Raw genomic sequence first — 13,354 nt, 5'->3', positions numbered from 1 at the left:
CTTTATAAATAAAAAAAAAAGGAATCGATGACTTCTTCATTTAAATATTTGACCGTTCTTTTATGTTTTTGACAGTATACTTATACAGAGCCACAGGTGAGCATTTCGTCAGTAAATAGAACTCACAAGCATCCTATCACAAAAGTTTTTCTGATGGCATTTGCCATCGTTGTTTGATTTTGTAATCCAATCCAGGTTATGTTTGACAACTTTGAGAACTGCAAGTTTGAAATATTCAGGTTACAACATCAAATTAGTTGTGGTTTGTAACATTGTAAGGTTGGAGATTAGTCAATTAGAGATCTACCAGAGGCATCAGGAAGGGTTTTAAGGAATAGAAAGAAAAATAAAAATCTTAGTACCCTTTTTGAAATATTTAATCACAACATGTTTCGGACATTGATGCCATTTTCAAGTGATATGGAGTAAATGAAATGGAGTAAACATGTTGTGATTAAATATTTCAAAAAGGGTTTTAAGGTTATGGTTGAATCAGATTAGGTTTTAAAAGATTTAGGTTATAGTTGAGTTTTTAGATCAGGGTTTTATATGTTCAATTTGTGGTTTTTGATCTCATTTCATTGAATTTTCCAGAAATTATCATGCTATCTCAATTATTTTTTGAGGGTGGAGAGAGGGTATTTGATGAAATCAATATGTTTTAAACATTGTAAGCTTATAAAATTTTAGTTCAGCTAATAAATGTTAGGCCTAGGTCTATTCAGAACATATTTGACACAAAAAAATCATTAAGCTCATGATTATTGAGCTACCTATTTATTACAATTACAAAAGCTACTGGGTTAGGCTATGTCTTGAATTGTGCAAATTTCTTGAAATATTTCAATAATAATTGAAAATATGAAATTAGGACCGGTTGCATTTGACTCCAAAATGAATAATATGACATAAGATTTTACCATTTAAGATCATATTAGTGCCACTAAAAAACTATTTAGCCAAGTTGTTGACATATTTCAATAGTTTCTGATATATTCCACGAAATGAAATTATCTAGCAGATACCTGCATGATGGATATGGTCTGACATGTTGCTATGATACCTAGTATTATACCTATATTATACCTAGTATACCTACTATATACCTCTAGTGCAAAGGTTGATAAAGATGCAGATAATGACTGTGTACAGCCAATATGTTTTCAGCTTGCTTTGTTGCATGCAAGGATTGGTGCAGAACACCGGGAAAAGAGAGGCGAAATACATAGTTACAATACTCGATCGGCAGGAAACCTGGAAGTTCCACACTGCATCTCTCATGGACACAGAACACCTAACAAATAGCAGCACTCAAATATTTTTATGACTTCAGTTGTCCAGTTGAATGCAAACAAGACCCAGCATATCATCTGCAGGTTGTCAAGAAAAAATCCTGGTGATCAAGACCCTATCAAGCTACTGGGTTTTGTTCTCGACAGTAAACTCAACTGGGTCAGCCATATTCAGCATGTGACCACAAGACTGTCCAGAATTTGTTTTCTACTGCTAAAGCTGAGGGGTCATGTGACTGAGGCCTATTTAGTCATGGTGTATATCACGAGCTCTTCCACTGTCACGTTTCCTATGGCCTACTCATGTGGGGTCATTCAGCAAAGGCTGTGGACATACTGAAGTTGCAAAACCGGGCTGCCTGAATCATCGCCGCAAAGCGAATATCGTGCACATTGCAAGCCCTTTTTGTTGGACTTGGTATTCTAACAGTGATCTGCCACTTCCTTCTTCTCTGTTTGATGTACGTCAAGAAGAACCAGCAGTACATGTTGACTGGGACTGATGTGCATCAACATAACACCAGACATCGAGAGCTGATTGATATTCCCAGAGTACGCCTTCAGAGATCACAGGTGTGCTTCAGGAGTTCGGCATTGCGATACTTCAATAGGCTGCCTACAGTAGTGAAACACTTGGATTTAAAAGCGTTTGAGAGAGTTGTATCCAAGCATTTGAGAAGCAAGGTATACTACAGTGTCGGTGAATATATGACTGATGATTTGTCGGAAATGCTGTCTTGCTAAACAAAAGCCTTATGTATATTTGTTTTGTGTATTATATGTTTTTGACGCCATCGATCCCATATTATGGGTAAAGGATGCAGATTTAGGTATAAAGGTACTTTCCTGATTGCATCAGAAGTGAAAATATCACCAGTTTCAGGTCATTGATAAGGAGCTGACCTAATGTCTGAGCGACCTAAACTGTTGGAGCGACCTATGCTCTGTCAGAGTTGGAGGATGAGCCGCTTTTCCCCGCTAGCGGTCCAAGCAGGCAACGACCAAAATGATCACTGACACAGTCTATCTGGATCTACCCAGTCAAAGACCAAGGCAACACATTAAGTATCAAGTAGCCTATAGTATTACTTTAGGAAGAGTTGGTAGAAGAAACGGTAACTATGCCATCCTATAATTTCCACTGACTTCATAACGAGAAGCTTATTTTAGATGTAAGATATGTACTGTATACAGTATTAGTTTTTTTTTCGAAAAAGCTTTTCTGATTGGTTCTCGTATAATAAAGCACAATTGAAATTTAACAGAATTTTGTGCAACTGGCACTTATTATAGTAGGCCTATTCCAACTTGTGTCCCCCCTCTCGCACCTAACAACAAGGATCTTCTCATAAGACAATGAAGAGGTTCTCAGCTCCTCTAGATTTGAGTTGATCCAGGTATCAGTCATAATACCTCTACCTTTACCTTTTACCTCTATGGTTTAGGCCCTGAATCAAGTCGATCATGTTACATCCAACTCTATAACAAAATCAAAAATATATGAAGCATGATATAATGATGACTTATGAAACATTATAGGCTATATTATGACTTGATATTATGAGACATGTAGCACATGGTTGTCAGTTGATGATAGTTCAGTGTCTTTTCATAGTTTCTACTCAATTTGGAATTCAGTATGAAATTGTCATCGTTGTAGATATATTAATATGCACATGATTATTTGTATGACAAGCATATGATTTATAAAAAACAAGAAGTAAAAAAACTGAATTTCAAGTCATTGCACTAGAAAATATCATAGAGGAAAAAACGCAGAATTATTGAATAATGCATTCTTTTTATGGAAATACTCCTTCATACAAAGGAGTAGTTGCAGTATTTTTTAGTATTATCTAGTTTTTGTAGATTCTTGAAAAAGTAAAATCATTGGAAAAGAAGCCGCTTTTCATCATGAAAGTGTGAGTATTAAGTCTATATTTCCTCTTCGTCCCTATTATTATTCTATCATTTCCTTATATTTTGAGTTTAAATTTATGTAGACTGTATGTATGTGTAATTATTTATAGATATTTTTTGCAATAACGATTCCAATTTTATTGATCTTTATAATATGCAGGGAATATATTTTAGAAAATTGTTCTAATTGACTGACATTTTTTACCTTTATTTATTCTTATGTCTCATCTTTTAAGTGTGTATTGTTTGAATTTACCTCTTTCTAATTAGACATTTTCCTTTCATTTCAGAATGAGACGTGGTGCCTTGGAAAATGGTATGTGACTATAAAGTTTTTATTATTTAAATTATCTATTATTGGATGTACTCGTTATTTGGTAGTAGCCTGCTACTATTATAAGTAACAATGTGTTATGTTATATGTTAATGTTAAATTGTCATTTTTTAAATTTAATGTTAATGTTACTACCTATATGTTATATGTAATGTTATCACCATTAATGCAATTTTTTACGAATTTTGATCCGGCGAAGTAGAGCTGAGATAAATTCAAATAAGTTTTTACAAATTACATTGAAGGATGATATTTCTCTATCTGACATGCTTCCAGTAGAGTTTCTGTTTTTTAAGCATTTCACATTGATTTTAATGTGAATTTTCAATTATATTAATCTCTTAAATCAATTGATGAATCTTCAAATCAATCTTTAAAAAACCAACTTCAAACTATAGCCTATGCAAAAATACATTTTAATAGAATGGGATACATTAGAAGGTAGGCCTATAGCTAAAAATATTATTCATGAGAGCAATTTTCAATTTATAAAAGTTGAAACGAATAATTACTTTTCTGTACAAAAATGTAAGATTCAATTTAAACTGTCATATTTCCTCATGAATAATACCATCAATGCTAAAAGTTTGAACGAATCTTACTATAGGTTATTACCGTATATATCCATTTCTAACGCATTGTAAACAAACAGTTATACTGTTTAAAGAAAGAAGATATTCTATAATAGTAAATATAGTAAATATTCTGAAAAATAGTAGAATTATACAGTTTTATCATTTTTATGAAAGTGCTTTATAAGGGTATGTGTAGCCTACACAGAAAGCGATGCGATGCAAGGCGTTCTAATATTATAATCCACATATAATGGAGCCTCTATATTCTCTAGTGGAGCCTCGATATATTATTCTGCAGCTCTTTAAAACATCTGTATAGCTTTCAACCTTGATATTGTAGGTCTACAGCTCGATTTAGTACAGACCTCGTAATAGTACATTTTTCGAGCGGTCCCTAGAGATATACTATATCCAGATTCCACTCTGCTCCTTCGCTGAGACCGCTGACCATCCTAAATTAATTTTTTGATTAGTAAGGATCCAAAATATTATATTTATTTATACATTTCCATATTATATTTTAAAATAATATTTTAAAATTCTATTCCATATAATATTTTAAAATAACATTGACTATCATCATACATAAATAATTCAATACACATAGTAATCACGATATACTTACATAATAATTATACAAACAATATTAATTTCAATTTAAAAAGTTGATATTAATATTGATCAGCCTTCAAACAAGCTGTGGCTGTGACTTACTTCATAGGCATTTTGCTAGCAAACATTCCTTCACCCTAGTCCTGAATGACTCAAGTGACTGAGAATCCCTCATATTTTCTGGCAAGGCGTTGAACATTTTTTTCCAATATATTTAAGATTCAGATCATAACAATTTTTCCATGCAGTTCTGTATGAATTTCATTCCTGCGCCTTGTGTTATGCTAGTGGATTTCAACTCCCGTTAGCCATTCATTTTTCAATTCATGATTCTATTCAAGCCACATAATGAACGTAGAATTGGGACTATGGACATTCTATGTATTCTACAATATCAGATATTAATAAACTTCATATTTTGATTTAGTATAATATAAATAAAAACACTGAGAAATTGTCAAAAATCACAGATCTTATTGAAATTTAGAAAGACGGTTTCGGTTGTTACACCATTGTCAATCTCTGATAAACTAACAAGAGTTATTACTATCGTATTTCATAAAACTTTAAAGTCGAAAAAAACTCACATTCTCTGATGTGGCGACATCCGTTTCCTGCACATTTTCAAGCCAAACAGAAACTGAAGTATTTAAGGTTACCTACCGTATGAGGCACAACCAGAGTTAGTTGATATTGTGGTAATTATTCATATTAAATAAAATTGTCAAAAACACAGATTTTATTGAAATTTAGAAACCGGTCTTTTTCAATTATTCATATTGAATAAAAGACTAAGAAATTGTCAAAACCCACAGATTTCATTGAAATTTAGAAACCGGTCTTTTCTAATTTCAATAAAATCTGTGGTATTTGACAATTTCTTAGTCTTTTCATTTAATACGAATAATTACCACAATATAAACTTCTCAACTACACAAAAAGTATAATATTACATCTTATCTATAATAAAGTATTTCAATAGGGCTAGGTACTTGATTTGTTAATCAACAAAAAATATTCCATAGAATCCTTTTGTTTTAAGAACATTTTCATATAGTACACAACAACTTAAAATCTATGTTGCTTTCAACTTTCCATGACGAAACACTACGGTATATAATAACTTTCTTGAAGTTCACACACTGTGTTACTTGTAAATATTTGAAAAAAAACACTTACTGAGTAGCCTACACCTCAATACTCAAGAAAAGTGTGTGTTTTTTCAAATATTTACAAGTAACACAGTGTGTGAACTACAAGAAAGTTAACTTAAAATCATTTTAAGAAAAACTTGAAAACTGCTTGGAAATGCCATTTATATATAAAATATTCTCAAACAATAGAGTACAATAGAATTAGTTTTGATTAACTTATGTTTTATGTATTATAGGTAGTATTTTATTATTATTTAGCAATGTGTTTGACATAATATTGTATTTTTTGCAGAGGTATACGTGCCTACACACAAGGAGGAAAGCCTGAATTGGCGAGCGATCGTATTTCTTCCGTTCAACACCTACTGGCGTTTCCTGTTACTCGTATTCTGCATATCAGAATTTGTCACCGTAGTCTACATTGAGGTATTCAAAATGACCTACAACTACCAGAGAACCGAAAATCTGAGCAGCCTGCTCCATATGGTGGACGCACTATTCGCCATCGATCTCATGTTCTCAATAATCCATAAGACTTGGCTACCTGTCAACAAGTCCAGAACGTGCATTTCGAAGAGTATAATCGTGATACTTGTGGATTTGTTCAGTTTAATTCCGTTCTATCTGCTGATTGAGGACTCGTTCCTTACGAGCGAGCACACTGTCAGCTGGCTGGCTATCCTCAACATGAACCGATGTTGTCGTATCTACAGAGTGTTCCTCGAAGCATTCCGACTAAGACAAGTGATGGGTCTGAACCGGGTTGTGGTCACGTTCCTCGCTTTCAATGCAATCTTCCTCACCAGTTCCCTGATCCTGGGCACAGTCTGGTTTGTGATGGGTTACACTCAGATGGATGACTATGGATCGGAGTCCTGGCTGTCTAGAATCGGATTATTGCGGCTGGATGTTGACAACCCCACTGAGATGTGCATCTTCTCGTTCATCTACGCTCTCAACACTCTGAACAACAATCTGACCGCCGATTTGAGAACTGTGACACTTTGGGAACTACTCTTTGAGGATTTTTTGAAGTTGATGGGGTTTGTGATGAAGCACGGGCTGGGGATAGCTTTCTTTATTTCGAGTATCATAGGGTTCCATAGACACCAGTATAAAATTAGAGAGTATATCGATATTAATATGCAATACCTGGAGGGATACAAGGAGAAAGAAGTGAAAGATTACTATAATACTTTCTGGCATGTGTGGTCAGGTTTACAGACATGTCCGTTGCTTGACGAGCTACCTCTATGCTTACAAAAAGATCTTTTAACCGATATTTACTGGGATGCAATTGAACACTCCAATGTTCTTCGTAATTTCGATATCAGTATCAAAAGACACATCAGTCTTTTTATGAAATCGAAGTTTCTACAACCAGGTGATTACATATACAGGAAAGGGGAGATTCGTTACGCTTTTTACTACATCACACACGGTGTGGTGGAGGTGATGTCCCACTACGACGGAGTCTCTCCCATCCTCACAATCAGCAAGGGTTCGTGTATTGGAAGTATGGCGGTCGGCCTCCCCTCAAAGTGTCCAACCGATGTCATCTGTTCGACGTTTTGCGAGGTCTTCTACCTCACTTACGACAATCTGAGAACAGTTCTAATGATGTACCCTCCATCCGAAGGCTCGTTCACACTGTCCAGAATTGTCAAGAAGCAAACCGAGCATGCCAAACTGATGATTTGTTTGTCGACGGCGTACTCTGTGCATGACAGGATTCAAGACATCTATGGAGTGCCACATAGTGGCAAACTCAATTGGATCAAAAATCGATGGAGGACTCTGCACAAAATTGGAGAGCTCATTCCGAGCGCTCTCACTACAGACAAGGTGATCACCAAACTCAAGAACGAGCACCTCCCAATTGAAACCACGCACACCTCCATGAATCTGGATTTGATTGTACTCAGCACAAAAGCCTCCACTTCCGCAAGTAGATGCTGTCTCAAATCGTCCTGTTCCTACATTATGGAGCCACAAAATAATTTCTTAAAAATCTGGCTTCACTTAATGATAGTCATGGTCTCGTTAGATTGTTTTATAATCCCTTCAAACATCGCATTCGGGTTTATTTACATTGAGTGGTTGATAATCTGGAATCAAAACATTGCTCTGTTGTACATGTTTGACATCTATTTTCAAGCGATCACTGCTGTCAAAACTATCGATGAAACAATAACTGAGCCGATGCCTCTACTCAGGCATAGATTGAAGAACATATTTTTCCTGCTTGAAGCAGTGGCAGCTATACCGATCGGCACCATAGCCCGTTTGTTCTCAGCTGACGGAAATTTGTCCCCCTATGTCAACATTCATCGACTCCTAAAAATAGTTCATGTTTTCTGTTTCTTCAACTACAAGTACACGCTGATTATGGGGAAAAGATTGCTTATCGATATTATCAAGTATGTGTATGTGAGTTTCTATCTCACCTACTTTGCGAGCTGTCTGTTTTTTGTTATGGCTTGTCAGCTACAAAAAGATGGACAAATGCTGTGTGATACCAGGTCCTGGTATAACTGGGGTAAAATTGTGCGTCGATCATTCCAACTCGGAGAGGACATTACATACTATTCAAGCTATTTTTTGAACAGCCTTTCCTATTCACTCATCATGTGTTTGAGAACCGGCGTACAGGACATCCTCCCAATCAGTTTCAACGATATAGTACTGTGTAACATTATTATAATTATCTCGTCAAATGTAATTCTGTGGATCTATTCAGAGTCGATAGCTGTGTCTATTTTGGGGAAAGAACGGCGTCTCCAGTGCCGTGAGCTGATAGAGTCCATCAACTCGGTTCTAACGCAGAAAAACATCCATAAGGGTTTACAGATTATGCTTGGTAGATATATAGAGCTTCAATGGATATCGAACTCGGCGATAGCGATTGAAAAAACAAAGGAAAGCAAAGCGAGTGAAGTTATATCGCCGATGCTGAAAGAGAAATTCGATCTCCTGAAACGAACCACGGTATGCAAAGTTCCGTTTTTTCAAGAAATGGAACCTGAACTCCTTGAGAAAGTTATAGATGCTTTCAGCTTGTACACTGTTCCAAGGGGATTTATATTTTGTCGGTCAGGAGAACATTCATCGAGTTTTAATATTTTGATAAAAGGGTACTGTAATGTGACTTCTATGATGCGGGAGGATGTCCGCCAGTTTCCTGACGGGAAACAGGTGGGGCCGGACGCCTTTTTCCCCCTCATGGAAATACTACTCAACAGTCAATGCTTTCAGACCGCTATCAGTGTGACAGAATGCAAAGTGGCAACTATAGAAGTGTTCAAATTGAGAGAACTCATTTCTCAAGACATGTTCATTCTAAACGACATAAGGAACGCCTCATCGCCGGCCGAGAAAGACGTGGATATCGTTGTGAGCAAAACAAAATACCGTCGAGAACGAATCAAAAGTCGAAACTTTGTTTGGCTGAGCAACCGAGAGAGAGTGAGCAGCTCTAAAAAGACTTCATCGTTTAGCGCTTTCATGCAATACTGTATGCTTCCTTTCATGATTGAGCCCAACAGTCCGTTCAATCATGTCTACGAGGGCTACAAACTAGTTCGAGTCTTCATGTCAATAATATATTTTTCAAGCTACTACACACTGTTCTGTTTCCTGGGCGATACAAGGATCAATATTGGTTTGATGTTTGATGTACTCGCAATTATCGATGTCTATATTTCCTTCAATGTTGGACGTTATAATAAAGATGGCCTGTTGATTAGTTCACCACAATACTATCTGGAACACGCATTTGCAGTTGATTTCCTATCATGCCTGCCAATCTATTTCATATTGGAGGACTTTAAACTGGAGGTGAGGTTCTATTCATTACTTTCGTTGAAGGTGTTGCAAATATATCGATTGTATGGGTATTTGACGGCTCTGAGGGTGGTATACGATAATCATGTGATTAAGCTGAGTATGATGAGTTTTGTTTTGCACTGGACGTTGATTGGTTGTTGCATTTCTAACGGGTTTTTTGTGCATTCTTGCGATGTGAATTGCGAAGGAGGACAACAGATTCCAATGTGTAGAAAGCTATCCTGGTATTCAACTAATGAATATTACAGTCAGTCGGAAAGTGTTTTCGAACTAGTACTGTTCAGCTACATCATGCTATTGACCATGTTTTTGGGGAATTCTCATAATGCGTTTCGTGTGACCAGACGGTCGGAAGCTATCATTGTTGTTCTGATAGCTATAGCTTCATCTGCAATCCGTGTCTTCTATATCACGAAAATTGGGAGCTTGATGATTGGAGGTCAAGTACATTTGCGGAAATACAGTGAAAATATCAAGTTGTATTGGCGATTTATTGCTGACCAGGGCGGGGATAGGGCAGTAGCCAACAATATTTACAACCACTTCCAGTACGACCACGCGCGCTCCAAAGGCCTTGACATGAGAAGCTACCTAGACAGTTTGCACCCAACCATCCGCATGGATTTGGCATTTGCACTCTACTATAGAGCCATAGAAATCCTGCACCAGTTTGTCGGCGAGAACCGCTCCTTCATGAAACTGATCGCCAACGTGCTAGTGGAGGGCTACTACAGGAAAGGAACAACTATAATCAACAGAAACCAGTTGAACGACAAAATCTACTTCGTGTCACAAGGCTCAATCGACGTGTATGATGATGACGATCAGGTGTACAAGTCTCTAGGGAGAGGCTCAATGTTCGGTTCGTTCAGTATTTCGGGAAAATCTCGTCACCGACGCACATTCAAATCTCGTCTTCACTCCAATCTACTGGAGGTGAGCTCATCTGCGTTCTACATGCTGTTCAGACAATACGATTCCGATAAAGAGAAAATATTCGAAGATGATGCAAATACCAGAGAATATTTTGAATACAGATCGGATATCAGTTGGAGTGATTTCACAGAAGATGATGAGTCTGTAGAGATGAGGGATAACATGTTACACAAGAACAGTCACTTTCATCAGTGGTTGATGTTTGTATTGTCTTCTCTGTTGCCGTATTTGACTCTGTTCCCTGTGTTGTACTCGATCGCTACCGATCATGTCAATGGCAAAACGTTGATCATAATAATCTATGTTCTAGATGTGATATCACTGATGCGAATCTACATCGGAATGAACACTACATTCTCGGACGAGAACACAGGCCGACTGATCACTAATAAGAAGACGATCCGACTGAACTATGTGCTGGACAAGATGGGGTTGTGGCTGGATGTTGCCTCAGTGGTGCCAATTGAACTGATGGTGAATGTTGTGACAGGTGGACCAGTGCTGCCCATTCTGAGGGCCAACCGTCTCCTGCGTCTAATTATGTTGCTAGATTACGTGTTGCAACATAGGGAGAAACACTACATCAAATCGTGGCTACGCTGGCAGGAGATCATAATCTACATGACTGTTCTCCCCTTCACATTCGTCTGCTTCTGGATGTGCTTTGCTTGCGGTGAAACCGACTGTAATTTCAAGGCCAACAACCAATGGTTGACTAATCTGACCCCTGTAGAAATGTTCGTGATAACTACTGACAAGGTGGTTACATTGCTAACCATGATGCCAAGCTTCACCTACAAGAGCCCTGTCTCCAACCAGGAGTGCATAATGATGATCATATCGTTGATGATAGTTTTCCTGCTGCTTCCGTTCGCCATCGGTCATTTCACCCAGGTGTACGAAGCGGCCGACTTCCAGAAGAAGCTCTACCAGTACAAACTGGACTGTATGAAGTCGTTCCTCCAGATCCGAGACTTGTCGGATTCTCTCCTGCAGGCTCTCTGGTCCTACTCGTTGTTGTTCTGGAGGACAAACCACGGCCAAACTTATCCCGACTATGTGGAGAAAGCGCCGCTCAATTTGAAGTCGCAGCTGCTGTGTGATTTGTATGGGGATCACTTGAAGTTCAACGCTCTTTTCGACGACTGCTCCAGTGATTTCATCATACAACTCTCGCAGAGACTGAAGAGAGCCGTGTATTTTCCAGGGAACTTTCTCATACGCAAGTATGACGTGGATGAACGCATGTACTTCATCAACTCGGGAGAGGTGGATGTGGTGGAGTTCGACGACTTGCATATGGAAGTTGATCAGAATATTCATATAACCGGAGAGTGCTTTGGGCTGGCGCAAGGGCTGTTCGATAGGACACCGCATTTGGCCTACTACAAAGCGCGAAACACTGTTGAAGTGCTTCACTTGCAGAAAAGTGACTGGGAAGATCTGCTTGACGCTTTTCCTCAAGAAAAACTGAAAATTTACAGGAATGCTGATAGATTAGATTTGTCATCCATTGACTAGATTACAATAAACTGAAAATTCACAGAAAATATCAGAATCGATTAGATTTGTCATCTATAGACTAGACTACAATAAAAAATATCTGTTGTTGAAAAATCTGTTGACATGCAAATATAACATTATTCGTTTATCAACTTGTAATAAATAATAATTTTATGATATCTTATTAGATACCAGGTGATTTCGTGACAAGGATGACCATCAGCTTAGCGAGCAGCTGTCTCAGTTATTTCCCACAATATAACATGCTAATAATGCTCTGTGGTTTGCATTTCATATCGTAGGATTTAAGCTGCGTTTACACCAAAATTATTAACAAAATGTTAATAACTTGATCCTGATAGATTCTATTAGATTGAACATAACCAGAGACAAGAAATATAGGTTTGAGCTTATCCTTTATCTATGACATAACTTATCATACACGTGATGAACATATATGTTTGTCAAGATCCGTTCAATCAAATAGAATCTATAAGGATTAAGTTATCAACATTTTGTTATTATCTTTGGTGTAAACCCGACTTTACGTTTAAAAGTTAGTGAAGATGATAGGGCTGCATAGTTGCCAAGTTTCTTCTTCCACAGCCACAATTAAAAAATCTTGGTATTCAAACAATCACTTATTAGTCTAGTTTCGAAAAAATATAGACACAATATCCCTTCAAATATTTCAAATGTTGATTATAATTATCAATTTTCAATAGAAAAAGTGAATACATTATCAAATGCCGTTCAATCCTGTTCAATAATTTTCAGGAACACCTTATTCAAACTTATTACATAAAATCAAACTTATTACTTATCAAACTTTTCACTAGCCCAGTCATTGATGTGTAAAAAACTAGGGGAAAGCTGAATATTTTGGCAGGATGCTAGAATACATAGCCCATAGTACTTACCGTACATAGCCTGGAATCGTAGAGGCCCCCGCTTGCTTCTCCCAATGAAGCCCTCCGAAGTTCAAACCTGGGTTTTTAAGCGAGCAATCTCGGTTCCAAATCAAGTTATTATTCAAACCATATTATTCAGATTTTTGAACAAACATTTGAAATAATATAAAATAATTATAAATAATTAACACATTTTCTTAAATAACTCAATATTATTTGTTACAAGTGGTAATTGAGTGGAATATTTCGAATTAATTTATCAATTTGAGCC

General features: G+C 37.0%; 1 protein-coding gene across 2 annotated transcripts; it reads left to right on the top strand.

The window, feature by feature from the left end:
* Positions 1 to 42: 42 nt before the first annotated feature.
* LOC111047329 lies at positions 43 to 12,429 on the top strand. 2 transcript variants are annotated; one of them, XM_039426595.1, is made up of 4 exons: positions 43 to 670; positions 2,170 to 2,407; positions 3,503 to 3,528; positions 6,180 to 12,429. In XM_039426595.1, the coding sequence occupies exons 3-4, from the start codon at positions 3,504 to 3,506 to the stop codon at positions 12,188 to 12,190; spliced, it is 6,036 nt and encodes a 2,011-aa protein (XP_039282529.1). In that variant the 5' UTR covers positions 43 to 670; positions 2,170 to 2,407; position 3,503; the 3' UTR covers positions 12,191 to 12,429. The 2 variants fall into 2 exon arrangements, with proteins under 2 accessions (XP_039282529.1, XP_022188747.2); XM_022333055.2 differs by lacking the exons at positions 43 to 670; positions 2,170 to 2,407 and adding an exon at positions 2,903 to 3,214.
* The last annotated feature ends 925 nt before the right edge of the window (positions 12,430 to 13,354 follow it).

This window comes from Nilaparvata lugens, chromosome 4 (genome assembly GCF_014356525.2).
Source record: "Nilaparvata lugens isolate BPH chromosome 4, ASM1435652v1, whole genome shotgun sequence".
In the NCBI taxonomy this organism is placed as follows: Eukaryota; Metazoa; Arthropoda; class Insecta; order Hemiptera; family Delphacidae; genus Nilaparvata; species Nilaparvata lugens.
Note: the sequence above shows the minus strand (reverse complement) of the source record. Positions and strands in the feature narration are given on the sequence as shown.

What these genes read in the sequence shown, in the direction of transcription:
- LOC111047329 (XM_022333055.2), top strand. An exon ending in ACGTGGTGCCTTGGAAAATG is followed by an intron (nt 3,529 to 6,179) that starts GTATGTGACTAT and finishes TATTTTTTGCAG; the next exon opens with AGGTATACGTGCCTACACAC.